This window comes from Cavia porcellus, unplaced genomic scaffold, assembly GCF_034190915.1.
Source record: "Cavia porcellus strain 051 isolate PalLab524CR breed Dunkin Hartley unplaced genomic scaffold, mCavPor4.1 scaffold_1, whole genome shotgun sequence".
Lineage (NCBI taxonomy): Eukaryota > Metazoa > Chordata > Mammalia > Rodentia > Caviidae > Cavia > Cavia porcellus.
The window spans coordinates 190,181,107-190,204,511 of NW_026947484.1; the positions used below are offsets into that span (position 1 = coordinate 190,181,107).

Sequence of the window (23,405 nt, forward strand, 5' to 3'; positions counted from 1 at the left end):
CACCATCTACTTGGAAGCCTCTGTTGGCTGCTTGTTGATGTGTCCAGATAACCCTGGGAGGAAGACCTGTTAGTCCTCAGCTCACTGTAGAACTATCTAGCACCTGTGTTCTTTGTCCTGACCACTGTAATCCCCTCCCCTCACAGCCCTGCAGGACAATGGAGACTCTGCTCTTGCTTTTCTGGAGCAAGGCTCGTCAGCATTTTCTAGGCAGCGGCCCCACAGCTTGGAGCAGCGGTCCTCTCCTACCTGGAAGCCTGGGAGAATGGACTGTTTTGGGAGGCCCCACATGGTGATGAGGGTGGCAGCGGAGAAAAAGGGAAATGCCTGGGGTCCCCCACTTGGAGAGAGCTGCTTGCAGCAGTGGGTGGTGCTTCTTGCTTGAAGAGATAGGGTGGGGGGCAATTGTAGATTTCCCTGAAAGTTTTAAGGGTGATTTGAAGAAATAAATGAACCGGCTATGGAAACACTGTGGACCTGGGATTTAGGAAACTTGGGTTTGATTTCCTGTTTCTGGCATTAATCTGGCTAAGTTCAGGGACCTCTTCTCCTCCCCACTCCACCCCCCAGTAGATTCAGGGTTCTCAAACTCTGGGCAGTGGCACTTTTTTCTCAGCACTACCTGCTAAGGTTGTGTGTAAGGTTTCCTTTAAACAAATCTCGCACACAGCAAGTTTGAGACCCAGCAGACTAGACCACCTCCCAGGGAGCCTTTCAGTAGTGATTACAGACTGCTGGGTGTTTCTGTCCTCAGGAGAGAGGCGCTGAATTCTCTGCCTGTAAGCCTTGGCTGAAAGCAGTTAAGAAATTCTAGGATTGAGCTATTTCTGAATTCAAAATAGAACCTCCCACTGCTTGAGAGATGCCGACAAGCCCATCCCTGCTACTTGACAGCGAGCTTCTGTGGTAGAAAGGGCAGGGCTGGGCTCCTACAGCCTGCTTCAGGGGGCCTAAATTGAAGACAGTGAGCTGGGGGTGGTGAGCAGGGCCAAGGAGCTGACAGAAGCTGTGATTTGGAATGTACTTTTTCCTGACAAGTTGGGACTTGTGGGTGTCTGGGCTCACAGCTGTGGCCATGGGAGGGGCAGGACTGGAAAGAGCAGTGGTAACTGCTTTAAGTTCCTCTCACCTCCTGATATGGGGCAGGTACTTGGCAGGTCTGTAAGGAGCATTTACAATGGAACACTAGGGAACAGAACGCCAGACAGAGTTACCGATAGTGGCAGCTAGGAGGCTCAGCTCAGCTCAGCAATAGGGAAGACCACTTTACTAGTGATGAGAGTCCAGGGTAACAGTCCCCAAGTTCCCAGCACCCTGCTGCAGGGGGAGTGTAATCAGAGCACTTGGCAGGAACTTACCTTGGGCGGGGGGGGGGACTCAAGGCTTGAAAGTGACTCTGCAGGGCTGATCAGACCTTAGGTAGAAGAAAGGAGCCCCAACCCAAGTAGAAAGAGTGCTCTCCATCCTCTGATTGCTAGGAGCTGCGGCTAAGTATGTAAATGCAGCTAATTAATCTTCCCCAAATTAATTTCCTTACCATATCAGAAATGATTTATTGGCACATCTGTAAGGGGAGTTGCTCTGTGTTGGCCAAAGCTCAGGAGACTGAAGCGAGCAGGGGCACCGGCTTGCATATCCCTGTGGGCTGTCACCCCAGTTCTGTGAACCCCTCTGAACCTTGGACACTGGCTGTAAGATCACACTGCTGTTTGCCAGTGGACAGACAAGGGTGTCTTTGGGGGTCCTGGGATATTCACCTCCAGTTGCCAGGTGCCTCTCCAACTAGGAGGTACATGAAAGCATCAAGGGGAGAAAGATCATTCACAAACATCCTCCTTTGGGGATGAGAACTATGACAGCTGTTGTCATGCTTGATTATAGCCATTTCCTCTGTGACCACTGGGGCCCTGCTAGGGTTTTTTCCCTCACATCTTTGTCTTTTGCTTCCCATTAGATCCTAACTTTTCATAGCCAGAGACCCTACCTTAATTAAGGTACTTATGCACAGCTCTTAGGGGGTCCTGGGCACCCTGTGCCCCTGCTTTGTAACCAGGACACAGTCTGTTTTTCATACACTATTGACATATTCCCCAAAGCATCTCACTGTTTGTTTCTCGCAACATTTACACAAAGATGAGAACCAGACCATATTGCTCCCCTCACTGGTGAACTGCCATGCTCAAAGACAAAGCAGGGTGCCCAGCATTATCCAGAGTGAGTGTAGCAGAGCCAGTCCCAAAGCGCCACTTGTTAGGACCATCCCCTGCTCAACTGTATCTGTTGTGCAGGGCCACCCCTGTTCTGTAATCTGCACAGCCCACTGCAGCTGCTATAGCCCTGCCTGGCTACAATGAAGATTCTGAAGACAGCAACCCACTAGACAGCCAACTTCTCTTGCCTGTCCAGGTCAAGTCTGGGCTACACCAGACTTGAATAGCACTGAGAAAACTTGAGTGCACAGGTGAGTGATATCTGGTTATCTGACCTTCGACTCAAAGCAGGATTCCTAGAACCTCTACTTGGACAGCCCAAGTAGCAGGAGCTCCCATTCCCAGGTACCTTGTGTCTTTATTGGCTGTCAGAGATTTTTTTTCTTTTTTTTTTTTTTTGTACCAGGGATTGAACTCATGACCTCATGCTTGCCAGGCAGGCACTTATGCCCCTGAGCTAAATCCCCAGCCCCTGTTGGTAGTCTTTGCTCTGTTGTCAAGCTTGTGTCTGTACAGCTCTGGGTATATATAGAATATCTGTTCACTGTCTCTTACCTGAGCAGCCTCCTGGCTATTGGAGGTCCTCACCAGAACCCCAAGTCCCTTTTGTTTAATGCCATCTTTCTGTTGGCATGGCAGTGGAGCCTTCTTCCTGTAGACATTAGGCCTGCCTGGGCCTGTGTCACTGTGGGTCCCAAAGAAGGACCAGGATTCTAGGTCTGCCCAGTCCTCAAATGGAGGATGGTCATGGAGCCTTCTGGCTGCAGCTGCCACATCATTTGGTTAACTTCAAGGACCCTTCTTGGCTCCCGGAGTAAGAAAGAAGACATAGCTCCTGGATTTCAAGCCAACAGGCCAAGATAAAGAGCTCAGGCCATTATTCTCCAGCGTTCTCTACTACCCCTAGCTGAATGGCAATCCTGTCACATACCACTTGGTATTCCTAGCCAAATGAGTGGTACATGATGAATGGCAGTGAAGTTTGCAACTCTTGGTGGTGCACCACCTACCTGCTGCCTCACTAAGGCCAGAGAGTTAAAGTGTTAAAGTGACCGGAATGTGAGGGGGTTTGGTCTTAAGTGAGCCTGGGGTTTATGACCTGCCTGTACTGTGTCTAATATATTGTAGATGTGGATATATATATGATAGGGGAATCACTGCTTCCCCCTCTTATCAGATTTCCAAAGAGACCTATGATTTCAAAACTGTCAGGGAAAGTAATGTGCAGTCTTAGTGATGAGTCAATGGCAAAATGACCTGACTGGGCCCCCTGAGGATGTGCTCGGATGTGTTCACGTGCACTTTTTCTTTGAAGCACAAAGAAGTCAGGGGCTTGGCAAGAATATGGGCCCCACAGAGTGCCACCTCTTCAGTGTCCAGGAAGAAGGGAGCAGCATGGACATCCCTGCCCTGAGAGCCTATGGCTATGCTAGGGTAGCCAGATCCACTGGCAGCCTTGTACCACGTATGAGGTGACTGTGTGGCTCATGGTAGATAGTAGTGGGGCAGCATGGGTCCCTTGGTCCTGGAAGGTGACAGCTGCTCTCTCGGTTTCAAAGTCCCCTTGTTAGCAGGGACCTCCTGCCATTCTGCAGTAGCTTCTCTTGGCATGCCTGCTTCCTCCTCGGAGTTGGTGACGATCTTCCTGGAGGGCTTCCTGAGAGCCAAGTGGATGTAGTCCAAAATGTCTGGAGTCTTATGGCTCCCTGCTCTCCTCTGTCCTCTGCTCACAGAGGCCATATTGCTTAATCCAGAGCCAGCTTCAGGATTGCATTGGTGGAAGGTGCCCTTCCCTCCCGTTCCTGAGATCCTGGAGAAGAGCAAAGTGTGTTGGGTCTGTTGTCACTCCTGTTGACCCCCAGGGAGAAGGCAGGAAAACGCAGTTAACTGTCTTCTTGCTTGCCTTTTTTTTTTTTTGTCTTTTTCCTTTTTATCGGTACCAGGGATTGAACTCACGACTGCCTGCTTACAAGGCAGGCGCTTATGCCACTGAGCTAAATCCCCAGCCCCTCTTGCTTGACTTTTAACTTCTTGTTGGACTTTAATGAGCAGGTTAGAGAAACAGTTGGGAAAAGTGAAATTCCAGGGCAATGTCTGGATACTTGCCTTCAGACTGGTGGGGGCAGGGTTGGTGTGAGCCTTCTGTTTCTCAAACTTCTTTGTTAAGAATCACCTGGGTTTCTAGTTAAATACACAGATTATGGGGGCCAGGAGTCTGTTGTCTTAACAAGCTTTCCAGGCCATTCCTGTCTTCAGGCAAGTTTAGGGAATAGTCTATCTGCTGTACCAAAAATAGCCTACGGAGGAGGAGTGCTTTTCAACATGTTTAGTTTTGCATTTAATATATGAATAGATTCTCCTTCTTTCCACATCTTTTGGATGCGGCAGTGCTGACAAGCCTCTTTTGAATCTCCCCACCAGTCCTTCTCTGCTCCTAGAGGGACGGATTAATTTGAGGTGTGCTTCTCCCCAGACCTTTTATTTTTAAATTAGTAGAGATGCAGGCTTTTGTTTTGCTTTTCATGTAGGTTGTCATGTTGTGTTTATCATCCCACAGTTCCTTTCTTTCTACTGAAAGCAGCATCCTGGAGAACTGTGCCAGGACGTGAAGTTAGCACATTTTTAACTTGTTGCATAACACTCCATCATAGAATGGAACCAAACCTTTCACTGAGCAGTCCCCTATTGATGGATACAGTGATGGTGTTGCACTTTCCCATTATTACTTGGTTCAGTGAGCATCTTTGTACATATTGGGAAATAAATACTGAAAAGTGAAGTTGCTGGGTCAAAATATATGCATTTGGAAATTTTAATGGATTCTGCCCAAAGCTAGCCTTCAAAGTGGCTGGACCCAAGTCCATGACTACCGAGAGCCTTGGAGAAGTCCCAGTTCTCCATGCAGGTGGCAGTTCCTGTATCTCATAAAAGCAACTAAGACTCTAACCAGGCTAAATGGAAATATGGCCAAATGGCAACACCCACCTTCCTTTAGCACTTCCCTTTGGGGGTGAACAGGAAGACTACTTCCTATCACAGAGCTAATCCCTCAGATCAAAACAACCAGGGCTCAGACTGCTGGAAGGGACCAGATTCCACCCAACAAGCATGCACAATAGAAAGAAAGCACAGGGAGCCAACTTTCGCCTGCAGCCAGCCCAGAGAACTATGGCAGAGAGGCAGCGGGCGTGGTTCAGTCGAGATTCCCAGTGTGGGAGTCAGGAGGCTGGCCCTGAGGTTGTCCTTCTGACTGGCTGGACAGCTGTGACAAGGCCCTCTGGGTTCAGGGGGCCATGTTTAAGGTGGGGGGCTATCGTTGGTCTCACCAGATCCCAGCCCTACTGCTTTATGAGTCTATGAAAGTCCTTTGGGAACTTTGGGCTAACTTGGGGACTGTAGTTTTGTTTGAAAGTAAGGGAAGGTACTTGCCTGGGGTTTATTGTCTATTACAGGAAAATGATACAGTAAAGCAAGAGGCAGTCCCCTCATCCCTGAGCTGCTGCTGTTGCTAGACTCCTCAGGAAGGTGGGGCCAGTGGCGCATTCCCACCTCAGCTCTGCCTGTGCCCACTATGGCTGCAGGTAGCTGTACTCTAGGAATCCAGTCAACTATTAGATCTTTGCAATCTAGATCAAAATCCATGAAAAGTTTCTTGTATACCCAGGAGACCTGGCTTGCAGAGAAGTCCTGGCCGGCTATCTTTTGGTTGAATTGTTGAGTTAGATTTATAGGACTTGGCCAGCAACTGGGTCAAAGTAAAAGCAACCCTAGCAGGAATCTGGGCCCACATCTGGGGAAACTCACAGAATCAGCCTTCAAGCAAACCTCCTAGCCAGCCACCTTGACTTATGGTGAGCCCATGCAGCCTAGACAGTGACCACACTGCCTGCCCAGTCCTTGTGGCTGGGGCCTGTGACACTGACCATGGTACCCTGGCTGCCTGCCTACTCAACTGTACTAACACCTGGTTAAATTTTTACTCCTACTAGGACATGAGTTTTGTGTAAGGTTGGACAGCTGAGTGTAGTGTTTGCCAAGTTTCAGGTTGCTCAAACCTCTAAGTCCCTTTCCTCCACCAACCTCACTTTGAAGTTGAAAAGCAAATTGATTAAATATACATTTTAGGGACCTTCCAATTTGCTGCTTAAACGAACAGAATTGTAAACTTTTTTTTTTTAATGGGAGGATTTTCAACTGTCAGCAGGTATAACTGGAACCATATGTCAGCAGAGACCAGGGGCTTTTCCTGGTTTTAGGATTTGTAAATTCTTATTGAAATGGAAGTAAGCAGGGAAGCAGCTGGAGGCCCACAACAGCCTGAGCTCAGATCTCATTTTAATTAGAAAATATAGATAGCACCTGCTAAATCACAGCCCTCTCAAAGCTCTGTCCCAAGGTGAACAAAGATTTGGTTTATGTCTTGCAAGCCTCCATGTTTGCAAATTACAGAACACTTCTACAAGGAGCTGGAATGCTGATTTCTAGGTTACTATGGTGACTGCAACCTGCCCCCCCACCCCACCCCCCAGTTTCCCAGCGAATCTCCCAATGTCATTCTGTTTTCTGGGGAAATACTTCTCTTCCTTATTGCAGACTAGATGGAGATGTTCATGTTGAAAACTGAAGAAGTCTGGGTCAGGAGACTTAAGATCAGATGTCATCTATAGCCACAGCTGGATCATTTTCTCCATTTGGATGTATGGTCCCTTGATTGCAAAACCCGGCCCCTGATCTGAACCATTCTGTTTGATGGTGCTCCATGTGTATAATTTTCTCCCTAATGTGTTCTGCAAATGGTAGAGTAGAAATATCAAATGAAAGACACCACCAGGCCAGGCTCTCTCCCACTCCCTTCTTCTCTGGGCTTAGTGTCATTTGAGCTCCTTGAATGTCTAGAAAGGCTACGATTATAATGTCAGCCTCTGGAAGCAACCGCTGGGACCCAGAGCTTGACCCTTGACCCTGTCGGGATAGGATGCCATCCCGGACACTTGGGGCTTGGACACTTGGGGCTTGGATCTTTCCTAGTGAGCGTTTGCCTATTTGAGATACAGGAACCACTGGGTGCTATACTTCCTGTCAGCCCAGCTACATACGAGGGACAGAGCTGCAGCCTGCCGTCCCTCAATGGGCATCATGTTCCAGCCAGCTGGCGGTCATTTGTGCCCTCTGCCTGGGCTGCTGTTACGAGCTGCCATTCTCCAGGCAGACAAAGAGAGATTTTCCCTTCCCCAGGGTTTACAGGCCCTGCAAATGCCTTACATTCCAGGAGCTGGGAGAGAGGGAGGCTCCTGTGGTTTCTAATTAAGCCCACGATTTAAATAACAATTCTTACAACCTTAAGAGTGGAGGGAAATGCTAACCCAGTCCCCTTTGTCGGAGGGGAGCTGGGTGGTTCTGGCGGAAAGGTAGCCGCTGAGTGCTTCCCCTTTGTTAGGTGTGTGATTAAAGAGACCAAAGGGGCAGTCATTCTGAGAGCCTGTGGTGAAGCTGCTGCGTGGCAGGGGACAGTTGGGTGTGTCCCTGCCCTTTGCTTTGGATGAGTATACCCTCATCAAAGTTGGGGAATCAGAAATGGGGGGAAGGCGCCGCTAAAACATGGAACTTTGTTTAAAGTCCCCACCCCCTCCTACCTGCCCAGATGACTCAACTTCCTCTGTCCCTAGTGCAACTTCTCTCTGGACAGAGTTGGACTGGGCTCTGGTAGGCCCACCAGTGAGGACACCTGGGAGGGCCAAGAGGAAGATCTGGCGCTCCTGGACCTCAGTACCCAGGTTGAGCAGAGTCTTCATTCAGGTCTTTTGGGTTCAAGGCCTTTTCTAGCCCTACATCCATCCATCTGTCAACCCTGGTGCTGCTTGTGTTTTCACTTGGCCTGTTTGGGGCCACAGTCATTTTTATAGTGTGTTGATCTCACCAAATTGTTGTCTAGTGACCCAAGGCTTGGTAGTGTTCCAGATATGTGGAGAACGTAACGCTGAACATAATCATCTCTGGACGAGCTTCTAGGTGCCTCAGCCAGCACCAGGGGCTCTTTCTCTCTCTCTCTCTTTTTTTCTAGTGTCAGTATATGGTTATTGATTTATTTTTTAATTTTTAATTTTTATTTATTTAAAAAAATCAGAAAAGAAAAGCAAAAGGCATAAACAACAACAGCAGACTCAAAACGTTAACAATACAGGTCTTCAAAACAAAAGAAAAGAAATAGGGGCACTTTTATTTTCAACATTTCCTCTGTTTCTGTCCCACTAAACGGAGTCACATTCCTGGAATGTACCCTCAGACAAGTTCACACCTCTGCACCAGTAGTTCCCTCCACCCAGATGCCCCCTGGTCTCACTTCACTGCGTGGGGAGCCAGCCTGGGGGTGTGCAGCAGCAGGGCCCTTCTGTCAGAGCAGAGCTGGTACGGGTTCCACTCTACTCCTTATAGGACTTCCACACCCCAAGATGGGGAGCATCAGCTCCTCTTCCTGCCTCCTCTTTCCTCCTCCTCTTCCCCACTGTGAGCAGAAGTGAAACAAAAAAAAGCCAAAAGTGGTCTAACACCCCACCCTCCTGCTCCCTGCAGGTGACCATAGCTGACGACTACTCTGATCCCTTTGATGCCAAGAATGACCTCAAGAGCAAAGCAGGAAAGGGGGAGAGTGCTGGCTACATGGAACCCTACGAGGCCCAGAGGATCATGACAGGTAAGTGGAGCGGCTGGCACAGTGTGGTAGTTCATTTTGTTGCCATAACAGAATGCTTGAGACCGAGCCATCTATAAAGAGAGGGGTTTATTTAGTTTAGAATTCTAAGGCTGAGGCATTCAAGATGAGCTAGCCACATCTGGCCAGGACCTCAGGTTGTATCTTAATATGGCAAGAGGGGAAAAAGGCAGGTCCATGCAGAACAGTACACTCTGCTCACTAATCCAGCGCCACAGAACCGAAGTCCCACCAAAAGTCTATTCATGAGCGAGCCATGCCAAAACCTCTCTGAGCCCTACCTTGAGAAGCCGCTGCACAAGGAATTAATGAACCAGCAGGAGTTTTGTGGGGATAGGCCACGTTTAAACCTAATACAAGGGACTCTTAGGTCAGTGGGGAGGTAGAGAAGGGGCAGGCCTAGGGTGGGCTTGTGCTTTCACATGAGGTGGTTGCTGAGGGGCAGTGCTGTGTTAATGCTTCCCCACAGTTACCATCATGCGTTTTACCTATATCAGGAAAAAACCGGGCACAGGTGTAAGGGTACCATGTACAGTTAACCAATGAGAGGGACCGAGAAGTAAATGGAAAGGAAAGTTCTAGAGAAATTTCTGACAAAATAAATCATGTAAGATATGAAATTTTACTTGGAGGCCGGGCTCAGGAGCTGAGGTAGGAGGATTGCCTAGCCTGGGCTACATGGTGAGTCTCTGTCTCAAAAAACACAGAAATATAGGAAGCTTCCTAGCAGCCAGGGTAAAAGGGGAAACCAGGCTGGGTCACCTGCTTTCATTAACTAGTAGAAAGGAGGCAGACCTAAATATTAGTAGGAACAAACCGTTGGGCATGTACCCAGAGATCTTTGCTGGCAGCAGCTTGAAAAATCTGGAGGAGGGCACGTTTGTAGGAAACACTGAGACTTCTCCTTCTGGCTGTTTTCTGTTGGGCTTGGCTGACAGAACTTTGTCAATTGTGTGGGACCCTGAAGATCTGGCCAGATGTTCGGCCACCTGCAAGGAAATACTTGAGTGTCTTTAAGGAGCACATAGTCATCAGCCATCTTGGGCAGAGCCTCCACATGGAGGTGGGAAGGTCACAGGTAAAGAAGCCCTGTCGTGGTCCTCCTTACCCTGACTCTGCACAGGGAAGGAGTAAGAGCCACACAAAGTGCCCAGCATGAGAAAGAGTGCCCAGCATGACAGGAAATGGTCTTGGAGCTTCTCTAGCCTTTGAGGCCTGATGAATTAGTGCATTGGGTACTTGGGAATTCTGAATACAGATGCCTGCTGGGCCTTCTTCCTGTTGATTCGATGCTCACATTTTCGGGTACTTCCTTTTGGTTTTCTCTTAGAGGAGCTGTAAGAAGGGGAAGGGAGTGACAGGTGATGGTGCATGGTGTGTGCCGGGCCCCTGGCTGGGCAGTAATTCCCAAGGCTGTGGAAACTGCTGCTGATCCGGATATGAGTTCAGGCCCTCTCTGGGGCTCTGCCTGCTTCTCCTCCTGTTCCCAGAAAGCGATCAGGTGGCCTTCAGATCACTTGGCAAAGGGCAAGGCAGGGAGGGCTTTAGGCTAGACTTCTAGGAGCCCAAGCCTCAGCTCACTCCCGTCTTCTAAGCCCTCAGCAAAGCAGCCTCAGTGTTAGAATCTGCCACACCAGGTGTGCCCAGGCCCCGCAGGGCCCTGAGGCTCTGCCCTGCCCCATCACCTCTGGTGGGCTGAGGGCCACTCCAGCTCTCAGGCTGGCAACAGGAGGGAATTGAGGCCCTGCCCTCCCTGCATTCTAGTCCGCCTCAAATTCACCAGGCTTTTGCCAGGGCTTAGAGAAGTCGCAGTTCCCAGAATGACCTTAGGACACTGATCTATGCAGAATGGCAGCTTAGCAAGGGCTCCTCAACATCACCTGAACCCAGCAGCCTCATTTGACAGGCAGGGAAGCTGAGTCCAGGGAGACAGGGACTTGAGCAGGGTACACATTGAGTTTGTGACAGGATGCCAAATGTGGCTGTGCTTTGCAGGGAAGACCGGGGTAGGAGGCTGAGGAAAGTAGAATTTGTGCTGGATGTTGAATATTTCAGATGCGAAGAAATGACAGGAAGCGGGACCCAAGGCTGGAGCACAGGCAGATACCAGGCCTCATGCTGGTGCTGTGGCACATGTGCCCGCGGACCCTTGCTGTGTCCCTTTAGAGGAGATGCTGCCCAGTTCTGCGAGCGAGTGAAACGGAATCGCCCTTCCCTGTGCCACATGGGTGTGCAGTTCGTTGGACTTCACAGTTTGTGTACCCTCCTCCAGAAGAGTATCCTGATACTGCTCTGTGTTTGCTTCCTCATGGGGGCTGTGACCCAGTTTACCCACGTTTTCAGTTTTTAAGAGTGCAGATGATTAAAAGGGTGGTTTTCTCCTTGTGATGATCTTTCTGCAGCTCCCTGTGACTTGCCCTACTTTGTGCTTGCTGTCACCACGGTGATTGGTGGTAGGGTGTTAAAGGCCAGGGTGAGCTGTCTGTCAGCACGAGTGCTAGGAAGGGGCTCCACTGGCCAAGCAGACACTGGAGCACACTAGGGGCAGGAGTAGGGAAGCTGGGCAAGAGACACAGGAGGTTGATTCTAGGGCAACTGCAAGGTAGGATGGCACAAAAAAGTTGGTTTAACCTTTCAGACTGACTTATTTGGAGAGGACGTGATGTTTTATATGCACACGTGCATATGACTTCTACTGACCGAGCAGGGTCTTCTGTCCCTCTCTGTGCCTCAATGGCAGGCCCACATGCATAGCCCAAGCCGGAGTCAGGCAGATCTAGGATAGCCACTGGCCACTCAGTGACCCATGGGACTGTTTCTGCCTGTGCAGCAGGAGCCTCGTAGCAAGCAGCTAGTGATGCACCCTGCTGCTTGTGATTGGTCGGGTTGTGTGACACAACATAGTGGATTCTGTGCCTGTGGTTTTCCGTGTGTGTGGAATGGTGGGTCGGTTAGACATTAGAGGCAGCTGTCCAGTTTTCTGGTACTTGTTTGTGGATTTGCTTGATACCTTGGATCCTCACCATCCCACATCCTTTCAAGCATAGATGCCCCTGAAGCACAGAGAAGTTAAATAATTAGCTCGAGGCAACTTGGGTAGGTAGTTGTGAGCTGACTTCCTGTTTAAACCACCACACAACACCTGTCCAACCGTGGTACACTGTAGCTAGGTTTGCAGACTCCTTAGTACTGCCAGCTTTGGACACTGATCAGCTGGTAAAGTTTTGATCTCTGACTGTTGAGTCCACATGGCAGGTGACAGAGTTTTTGGGAACATGAGCTGGGCCCATCTCCAGGGCTGTGGCTGAAAAAGGGTGGGGAGAAGTTTGCCTGTTTTCTCAGAGGCCCTCCCATTCTGTCTCTGTCTGCCTCTGCTTACCTTCCCCACAGACCTACAGGAATTCTGTTGTGTCTCCAGGATGGGTGCTCAGCTATTTATTAGCTTCAGATCCCCATCATTCATGGACTGCCTGGGCCTCACCTTCCGCCTCATCTGTTTCTCCAACAGCAGCTCCAAGGCACTTCCTTAAAACCTTACAGTGCTGTGGAGCCCGGTTGGAAAGTTATTGACCACATGAAAGCAGTTCTTTTTTGCAGGTGAAAAACCTGAAGCGCAAAAAAAGGCATAATTTTTTTGAGATAATTTTTAATCCACGGATGAAATATGAATCTGTCATATAAAGCAATGAGCTGTCCATTCCTAAAGGGAGCACTTCAGCCAAGCAGAGGAAAGACAGCTAGCAAGATGACATGGCAGGCAGTGAAGTCTCCAAGGAGAGACTGCTGTAGTGACCTGGGTTCTATACTAACCATGAGCTCTGAGATGTCAGGATTCACTGTGATCTGCTTTCTACTTTATGCATAGTGATTGTCATCAGTTACTCAGGACCTGCCCTACCAAGGGAGCAGTGGAGATCAACTCTGGCTAGAAGAGGATCTGGGAATGGCTGATGCTTCCGTTCTCAGTTGTGCCACTAGTTTAGTTCTGTTTCCTCCCCATCTTCCTTGGGTCACCTCTTATGTTCTGAGCTTGGCCTCTTCTTATCGCCTACCTAAGCCTCATTTTTCTCATGTTTAAATGTTAAAAAAGCCAGGCATGGTGGTGTACCCTGTAATCCCAGCACTCGGAAGGCTGAGGCAGGAGGATCATTGTGAGTTCAATACCAGCCTGGGCTTAAAAAGTGAGCTCTATACCAGCCTGAACTGCATGGTGAGACCCTGTCTCAAAAATCAAAAAATCAATAAAATTTAAAAAGTAGTTAATTAAAGAAAAAGAACCTGAGCAGCCCTGGGTTTTCTTCCTTCCCCGGTGCTTGGGTATTTGTTGTCCCCAAGCCAAGCTCCTGTTGAGCTTGAGGATCAGGCTGCTTCACAACTCAGTTTATTTCCTGTTCATTGAGTCTCCGTCTCAGACTCAGTGTCCCCAGGTGACATGGGAAACTGCTGAATGCTAGGATGGGTGCTGGACTCATCAGGCCTGCTTGGGTGCTGAGGTGCGGGGGGTTAGGCTGCCTGACTTTGCAATGGCAGCACCCTAAAACAGAGCCCATGATTCTGGTGTCCAGCTGCTAAATAGAAGCCCAGGCTTGCATACATGTTGAGCTGTGGTTACAGGGACAGAGAATCTGCTTGGTCTTTCATGTGGTGCTTCTTGTTGAAGTCTTGGACAGTCTCCATGGGGTCTCCCACTCACCTGTTGACAGCTGGAACAGGTGAACTGCAAGGCCCCCTGAGGTGCAGTTTGTCACAATAGGGGTTCCAGGCAAGGCTGTGGACCAAGAAACCTGGACAGACACTATAAATGTCCTCCAGGAACATCCTCAAAGCAGTGATGGGCACAGCCTGGTGTGTTCAGTAGCTAGGTGACTGAGATGAGTAGGTGAATCTTTAGGGGCTACGAGGGCATGACAGCTTCTGGTTTTAGCGATCTGGGTAGGTTGGGAGGGATGGTAGTGAGAGATGGGGATGGAGGTGCCAGCAGGGGAGAGCACAAGCAAAGGCTGGTGATAAGAGCCTTACCTGCATTATGAGATTCCATATTGCAATAAGGGCCCTGGGGTGAGGTCCTGTATGTAGATATCCATGGGTATCACCATGCCTATGTTAACTAATGTGCAGCAGAGTATTTTCTGCCCTGAGATCCCCGTGGGTGCAGGCCCTGGGATATCTCAGAGGTAGCTATAGATGATGGTTGCTGGCTTTTGTGGAGTGCTTCCCTGCCTGCCAGGCACTGCTCCAAGTGCTGCCTCTCTAAGTCCTCCTGATGAACCTGTGAGACACAGGTGCTTTCCTGCCCCCATTTCACAGAGGAGAACGCTGGAGTTTCGGGAAGGTGAAATAAGCTAAAACTCATGCACCACCATCCCATCCATGGAGGGTCTGAAGAAGTAACTAGGCAGTTTACAGTTGCTGAGGCCCCTTCGTAGGTGTGACTAACCCTTCCTTCAGCCTCTTTATAAAATTATTCAGTGTCATCGCGTGAGATGAGTCACTTCAGCATTAATGGAAAGCATTTTCACATAATTTTTAATATGTATGCAATTACACATTAAAAAGTCCTTAGCATGTTTTTATTATTAAATCAACTTTATGGCATAATAAGAGGAAATTAAGAGAAAGTCACTTCGCACAGAGGCCTCCTGCTCTGACGTGGTCATCTTTGTTGGTTGCTTTCTGCCTTTCTTACCCTGTGTGCTGAGAGGGAGGCAGAGTCCAGATAAAGCCAGTCCACCGCCTTAAAGTCAAGGACAGACGTCCTTTCATGTCTTTTTGTCCTCTGGAGTGGCCTCTGCTTGTGGTAATGCACTTTCTGAATTGTTTTCCAACTGTGGCCTGTCTGTTTTAAGAGAGAGGAAGCAGGAAATGTGGGTTCTAGCCTCGGCTCTGCCCCTGGCTTGCTGTGTGACCCTGGGTAGACTGCTTCCCTTCTCTGGGCTTTCACCCCCTCATCTGTTAGACACCAGGAGGATCCAGGGAAGCAATGGATGTGGAGTGACTTCGGAAACCCTTGAATGGGCTGCCTCTGCGCTCACATTCTGCTTCTCTGGCTGCCCTTGTCACAACTGCTCCCTGCTCCACCCACCCCATGTGGCACCACACCCTGTCCTGGTGCTGAAGTACTGCATCTCTCCTACACACGGCACCGCCGGCATGCATGTGGCCCTGTGCTCTGGGGACAGACAGGCCCCCGGCTGGCAGCTCTACCTCGTGCTTCTGTCCGTTATGGCTTCTGCAAAGTGGCCTGGGTCTCGGCTGGGTATCAGAGAGGCCGCCTTTGGCCCCTACCTGCTATTTCCATGTGCTCTGCATGCATCGTCACCTCTGCCTGGCCCAGCCAACGCTGGTCTCCTGGGAGCTGGAGAGCACAGGGCCCACCCTACTTCACGGTGCCAGGGCCCACTGCTGGAACCTCTGCACACCCAGCGTGCCCTGCCTTGCCTGTATAGCTCCACTGCCCCGAGCAGCCCTGAGCCCTTTCCCATCCCTCTGTCTTCGCTACATCTTCTCTTGGCCTGCTTGCCCCAGGTCACCTTAGCCTTCAGATTGTCATGATTACCATAGCTCTCCCCTGAGTGGAGGATGCTAACATGGAGCTGCACACTGGCCGCCACCACACAGCAGCAAGCTGCAGAGTGGGCCTTCTGACTTCTAACTTGGGGCTCTTAGGCCTTCTTTTGATGTGACCTCAAATACTCTAGGCTGGCAGACAGAAAGAAGGCTTGGTTATGGACAGTGCGGAGTACCCTGCTTGCCTGTGATTTACCAGAATGCCTTACCTACTGAACAGGAAGGAGATAATCGAGTGTAAATAGATTTTGCATTAGTCACCCGATGACTTTCCTGTCTTGAGAAACAGTGGGGCCTACATACCCGCCCAGCAGTGCTTACCTGCCAAGCCAAAGGGTGGGGAGCAGAGTGGGAAGCTGGGTTTCCATGGTGATGGGGGAGGGCACTGGGAGTCACTTCCTCTTCTCTTGTGCTATGTGCCCCTTTGCCCTGGGACTCTTGACTGGAGAGTGTCCAAAGTATCAGGAAAGTAACAGTAAGACTGCAATAGGCTAAGGACAGCAGTGACGGATGGTATATCTCTGTGGGACCCACTGAGGCACTCTGCTCTCTAGAGAGGGTTTACCACTCGTATACACAGTATAAAACAAACCAAAAAAGGCCAGGCCTGGTGGCATGTGCCTCTAGTCCTAGTACTTGGGAGGATGAAACAGGAGTAAGTTTGAAGCCACTCTGCGGTACCTAGCAAGACTCTGTCTCCAAAAAAAAAAAAGAATAAAATGGACCAAGAAAAATGACACTGGAAAGAGTCTGGAATGGGAAGGCAGGAAAAGGATGGCCAAGGCTCCTGAAACTCAGGGCAGTGGCATTTGAGTGAAGCCACTTCCCAGCAAGATCTCTCTGGCTACTTTGCTTTTATTTCCCCTCCCTCACTTATTTTTAAATTTGTTTGTTTGTTTAGGAACCAGGTCCTCACTCAGTCCTGGTCCTTAAGACATCATTATTTAGCATACCACGTATGTATTTTACTTACATTCTATCTTGTTTATGGTCTGTCTCACCCCTGAGATGCGATTTGTTCTCTGCTGGAGCCTTTCCTGAAGCAGTGCCAACTCAGTAAGTACTGGCTGAATGAATGATTGTGCTAATTCACTCCAAGATATCGGGCTGCCCTGTACAGTGCTGGGTCTCCATTAGGAGCCCAGAGACCTCCTGTCTCTGCTGAAGAGTTCCATGCCTTCCAAGTCTGAGTTTAGCTGCTTACTGTATAGAGGATGAGGTGGGCAGAGAGGAGCTGGCTCTGGCCTCTGTGGGTGGGGGGTAGCAGTGGGCTTGAGCAGAAGACCCTTGATGCCTCTGACCACATGTCTACAGCTGACAGACTGTGAGAAAGTCTGCTTGTGCCTCTGCTTTGACCTCCTTGAAGAAAGAGACTGGTTGTAGCCCACCTTCATTTCTCTTCTGATCCCAAAAGGTATTTACTGCTTGAATGAATGAATACTAGAATCCCCACTAGCTTACTTCTTAGTCCCTGTGGCTCCAGGTAACTGAGGCTTTCTCCTGGAGTCGTAAGCTCAAGCCTAGCCTGAACTACATACTGAGACCTTGTCTCAAAAAAAGACTGGTCTCAGCTCAGTGGCTGGTAGCTGTATCTGCCTTGTTATTGGTCTTCACGGAGGAGCAGACTGAGAGTCACCATGGACTCTGTCCCCTGTGTTGCCACTATCCATTCTCACTTTGTGTGAGTCCCCTGAGCCCTTCCCCAGCAGCAGAGACAAAGGGGCATAAGCCAAGCCAGATAAAAGGAGCAGGAATGTGGAGCTGAGGAGCTTGTCTTCCCACCCTGACCCCAGCCTTGTGTCTCGGAATCCCCAAGAGACTCGCAGGTGCAAGTGCAGAAACCGGGGGAACTCACTCAGGGACTCGGCTTTATGGCAGTAAAACTGTTGTCCTCTTCCCTCACCGGAGCTCCCTGTGGGCAGACACACCATAGAGGTGTGACCCAGTGAGGAAGTTGTTTAGGAAGATGTGTCTGCCTGGGTGTGGAGTGAGCCAGTGGGGAGACTGGTTCTGTGGCTCCGTGGCTGACACAGTCATCTAGGCCACAGAGTTGAGGAGGGAGCAGTGGCTGTGGGGTGCTGTGGGGAAGATGGAGAGATGGGGTGGGAGAGCTCGCCAGCTATTAGAGTGTAGTTCCCAAGACAGAGAGGGAGCTAGTCCGGTGAGATCCTTAGAGAGTGGGAGGATGGCAGGTTAATTACTCCCTGGGGACTGTCCTGTCTGTGCAGGGAGGGGAGCTTCCTGGGAGGAGCCAGCAACTTCAGGTGTAGACACCTTTGGGACTGGAGAGATTAGAATCATTAGTGTTTCTCAGCAAGTGCCAATGTCATGGAGGGAGAAGTAGATAAACCAACTCTCAGTGATGAATGATCCCAGGTCAGAACTTGAGGCTTTAGTGCAGTGTAACCCCAGTGATCAGAGAGGGGTTTTAGGTCACCCTGAGAGAATCAGGTCGCTGTGTAAGGAAAGGGGCTGGTCCGCAGGCTACAATTCCGGCTCTGCTGAAGCCTGAAGAAGGAGGTTCAGTGATTGCCCACACCCTGTTATTTGACTAATTAATTACTTAGGTATGGCTCAAGGTGGCTTTCTGGAAACTTTCAGATGTGGCAGAGATCTATATTTAAAGGGCACCTTTTATAGATCAGACTGTGAATCCCTCTAAGGCTCCGTGAAGAAGCAACTGTGGTTATTTTCAGTTTACAGATGAAAAGCCTGAGTTGCAGTGAGCCACTGGAACTCTTCCTAGGGCCCTGGTTTCCCCTTGGGGTCTGCCTGGTCGCGTGAGGGATTGATGCTAGGTAGCAGCAAGCCTGGTGTTGGTGTCAGGTCTTTCCTCATAGGCAGTGGAGTGGCAGGTGCCTCAGGTTCAGTCTTCTTCCTGGGAATCTTGCCTTTCAGCTCCCGCAGTTGGCCCAGCCTCTATGTGTCACTGTGGCACTCTGCCACTGGTCCTTCTCCGAAATGGGCAAGCCGAGCCTAAACACTTAATATGCGACCTCTTCTCTCTGCCTCCCAGTACATAGCTTATAATCAGACCCTAGTACCTAATAAGTACTGAGCTAAGAGGGATCCACCCAGGGCTTGAGCTTTATTGTTGATCCTCCCTGCCAGTCCTTTATATTGTCCGTGTACTTAACATGTTACCTCTGTGTGTGTGTGTGTGTGTGTGTGTCTGTGTCTGTGTCTGTGTGTCTGTGTTACAGGGATCTGAACCTTGGGCCTTAGCACTGAGCTATAGCCTCAGATTTTTTATTTTATTTTGAGATTCCTGTCTTAGTGAGACCCTCTCACTAAGTTGCCAGCTAGGCAGAGCTCTTGCCTCTCTCTGTTCCCCAGAGTGCCAGAATGACAGGTGTGTACCACCATACTTGGTGTCATTTGTATCCTGGAGGACAGGATCACAGGGCAGGCAGAGCTTAGAGCCCTGCCTCTCAAACCATTGGTACCGGGGGTTTAAAGCATTTCCTGGAACTCTCAGGTGATGAATGACTCCAGGTCAGAACTTGAGGCTTTAGTGGAACTTTTCACCAATGATGAGCAGACCCTTTCCCAGAGATGAAAGGCCTCTCCCTGATCCTGGAAGTAGACTCCTGATCCCCTAACTAGCTTATTCTCTGATGTGCTCAGCATGTCAGGCTTAAGCCTACTGGCCTATGACTCTGAGAAGGAAGTCCCAGCAATCTGCTAGGCCTTCTGTCTCCATGAGAAGCCTGGCGCATATACACTCATGTCCCTCTGTCCCCAGGTACATGGCCCTCCACAAAGCCACCTTAGCTCACATCTCAGCCCCTGGTGGACCGCACCCCTCCAGTTGTAGCCTAAGTTCTCACCTTCCTCCATGAACAATCTTCATCTGCCTTTTCTCAGCACTCATGGCTTGCTACCAAAACCCCGCCTAGCCCGTCTCTGCTGTCCTCATCTGCGCCCTGGCACAGCAGGGTTCTACGTAGTTTGTCTACTTTGTGGGTCCAGCACCATGACCTGAACTCAGTTCCCAAACAGGTAAGACTGGGTTGGCTTCACTTTAGAACCTGGGACCCTTCTGTCTCTGCCCCAGGGGACCTGGTATAGCATCCAGAAGTCATGGAGAGGTAGTACTACAGTTAAAATCCAGAATCCATTTTAGCCAGCTTCGATCTGAGCTGTCATGCTTCAGGAAAAACTTAAATCTCCCTGTTCTCTCTCAAAGTCTTTCTTGGAGGGAGCACTTTGGAGCTGCTTTCGACTAGGAGCCTCTGGTCACCTCTTTGTTTTAAGGCACATGAACTTAAAAGGAGGAGATGGAAGGGTGCTTGTATGGTCACCGGGTACAGTGTTAACCTCACTCATGGTGCCTTCTTGTGTGGTTTGATGACATTGTTACCAAGGAAGGTTGCCTGCAACAGATGCCTTCTTGTTCTGGGGGACTCACTGCCTGTAAATGACAGGTGACTTCTTCCTTGGTGTATGCCTTTGTCTTTGGCTGATGCCCTCAGAGTTGTCATGGCTACCTAGCATGGGTTGAATAGGGTGGGGCTCTTTCTGTTGCTGTCTTTAAGACCTCTATGCAGACCCCTGTCTGCAGTGATGGTTGATGGCTTTCTGTCTCTCAGGTTTAAAGTTCTGTGAGGAAAACTTCCTCGTTTCAGGAAATCTGTGGATTTGTGGAGATTCTTCATTAATAGCATCAGGCTGGTTGGTCTCTTTATTTTTTCCAGGTCCCTGGCCTCCAGCTGAGTGTAGAAAGTCATTGCTATCCTTCTATGTATTCTATGTATTTACTCCTCCCTTTACTGTCTACAAAGCACTTTCTTAGACATTATCTCATTTCGTCCTCAGTATAACCCTGGAGACAGCTCTCAGTATTCTCATTTTTAAAGCAGAGCAGCTGAAAATCAGAGAAACAGGGGCTTGAGACTGCTCCAAAAGGGTCTCCTTTTGCAGGGTCACTTTAGTCCCTCCCTCTCTACTGCAAACCCTCTCTTCTGGCGAGAAGAGCTTGTACTCTGAGGCACGTTCTATAGGAAGGGGTCACACGTCAGCACTCCTGCCCCCAGATCTCCCATGTTCAGGGAGACAGTCTTTTCTCTTCATCTCCTCTTTAAATGTGTATTCTCGCTGTCTGATTGGTAAACCACTGAGCACTGGCATCAGTGTGCTGAGTCTTCGGTGGAACTTGGGAAGAGCCCATGTGGCCACAAGGGAATCAACTCGAGCTCTGTGGGCCACAGCCTCCTTGTCACTCCCAGGACTACCTGTGCCCCAATGGTCCTGGCAGCTGGACTCACCTTCCTGCCAGGAAGATGTAGAGGCCCCAGGCAGGTAATGTCCAGCCAAGCCCAGATGGGTGAGGCGACCAGGCCACAGCATCCAAAGGGCTGGTCAGCAAAACCACCCTTGGCTGAAGGACAGAATTCCCAGGCTCTTCCCAACACAAAGAGCTTGCGTGTTTTTATATTTGGAATGATGAAAGGCACACTGTGTCTCAAAAGAGCCCTGGCTTTGACACCAATCGGGGAGCTGTAATTACCGTTTTTAATTACGCAGTGGTGCTTTGCTAGTGAGATGGGCTTGGTGACCTGCTCCTTTCCTGACAGGGTTGGCTCCATCTCCTTGTGTAAGCACTGACATAAACACATACGCCTGCCTGAAGTTTGAATATTGTGAAAGGAACATTCAGACTTGCCTACCAAGGACTCTGTTTTCTTTTTGAGGAAAAAGGGATGAGTTATGTAGAAATACCCACATGCCTGCTTGCCTGCTGCTCTGTTTACCTCAGAGCTGACTTGAGCAAAGAAATGGGAAGAAACTCAGATGTTTACTGATGCTAAGACAAAAAGGAAGAGCAAAAACAGCCATGGAACAGCCACGCTTGCGTGTGTGTGCTGAGCGCATCTGTGCCCCTTTGATTTTTGTAGTACTCCAGGAAGGTAGGCAGGGCTGTGCGGTGCCATCCCCACTACGTGAGGAGTAGGAGATGAAGGTTCAGAATTAACGACCTTGCTGACATCACAGTGAACCAGGACTGGGGTAGACTTTTGCGCCTGGCAGGTAGTTTTTGTGCTTTGTTTTGTGAGCTCTCACAACCCCTGACTAACACTCCAGGGCACTATGTTGCAAGTAAAGCCTGTCAGCTTCAAGCTGAAGGGCCAGATGCCACCCCAATATTCTAGGACCATGATGATGGGCAGCCAAATCGTGCTGGAGTCCCCAGGACTGTGCAAGTTAGTAGGCAGGATCACCAGGGAACAGGCCCACCATGGGCAATTGCGCATGACTTGGGTACAGAGGCTCCGTGGAAGGCCAGCCAGGTACTCTGCCCTCTGCCATAGGTCAGAGTGAAGCACAAGCTGTCCTGAAGACCTCTGAGTCAGCTTTGTAACGAACCATGTGGAGCACCGGGGAAAGCTGAAAGGATGTTGTTGAGAATGCAGATTCTGGGGCCTTATTCTTTAGAGGCCTTCTCCAAATTCCGGGAATCTGCATTGTCGTGCATGGCTCTATGGTTCTAGGATATAGTTAGTCCCTGACATGTGAACAAGTGCTGTTCCGGGACAATTATTGTAAATGGGGTTTGTTTATAAGCAGAAAACGTGAGTCTTACACAGGGCTTACCCTATAGGACCTGTCCCAAGGTTGGAGTGGCCATGCTATGTAGCAAAAGGCTCCACTTGAGTGCTCAACTTTCATCTGATCTGCTGCCGACTGTGTTGTTCCTGACTTCCTCCTTCCTCTTTTCTACCTGTCTGCTGTGTGGGGTGGGCACCTTTTTTCATGTCTCCTTGACATTCCATGCAAGTCCTAAGGACCTGACGAAGGACTGGGGGAGCAATGGAAATCACCCTCGGGGGTGGTGACCCTGACCAGCGTGAGGGTCTTCTCTCACATAAAACTGTGGTGCTAACCTTGTCAGTGTAGGAACAGGTCAGGGCTGCTGGTGGAGTGAGTCATAGAGGGGAGAAGTCGGGAGCAGAGGACTAGAAGCTAACCCCAACTATTCTGATTGCTGGTTTGGCTTGGACAAGGCATTGCCCTGGTTCCGTATCTCTCAGGTCAAGGCTTTGGTCCAGCCCAGAGTGACTTTAGCACCAGCTGCGTTCAGGGTGGCCATGGTAGCAGTAAGACCTGCAACACAAATACAGATTTCTATCATGCTCTAGGACATGGTTTCCCAAAAGACAAAAAAGGCTCCCTTCTTATTAGTTAGGTTTGGTTTCTGTCTTTGAGGTGCCTCTGTTCATTTGTTCCCAGCCATGATCAGACTTCCATACAGTGTATGATGACACTTGGTGTCAGTAGCTTCTATCCAGTGCCTTGGAAACCTTTTTGCCAGCAGAAGTTGTAACAGCCACCCTAAGGGATGCCTTTCTGCAGAATACTACTACCAAACGGTACCTAATTTCACATATCTACTTTAAAAAATGATTTTCAAAGATGCTTTAAAGGGCTGTCATTTTGCATGTGCAGAATCAGTAGAGATGATCAGCCATCCCACAATCCTGGATAGCCACACAGTTTTCTACTCTTACAGGGAAGAACTCTCAGCTAAGAGGGGAGCAGTAAAATGGGAACAAGGAGATTGGGAGCAGACAGGGACGCCTTCCCTGCCCAGATCCTCTTCCTTGCCATCCCCTGATGTGTTTCCCAGGCCTGGCCTAATCATGTGGATCATGTTACTCCTGCTCAGAGACCTTCAGTTTATCCTACAGATCCATGCCCAGACTTCCCAGGCCTTCCTCAGACCACAGCTCCCTGCCCACCCTGTATGCCTTGCTTGGCTCTGAGCTTCTCCAGAAGCCCAAGCAGGGCCCAAGTGACTCACAGTCGGTTCCTCAGAGCCCAGCTCAGGGTCTGGCAATGGTTGAAACAGGATAAAACTGGGCCTTTCCACTGTTCCCATCTAAGCCTTGCCTTTGAAGTCATTTTAATGGCTGCAAATG

The 23,405-nt window shown here is 49.7% G+C and overlaps 1 protein-coding gene across 1 annotated transcript in view; it reads left to right on the forward strand.

Annotated features, from left to right (window-relative positions):
* Positions 1-23,405, forward strand: part of Shb (SH2 domain containing adaptor protein B) — a 124,319-nt gene that overhangs the window by 39,155 nt on the left and 61,759 nt on the right. The window contains exon 2 of the mRNA XM_005008667.3: positions 8,781-8,901. Coding sequence (XP_005008724.2) covers positions 8,781-8,901 — 121 coding nt within the window. The remainder of the gene's footprint in view (positions 1-8,780; positions 8,902-23,405) is intronic.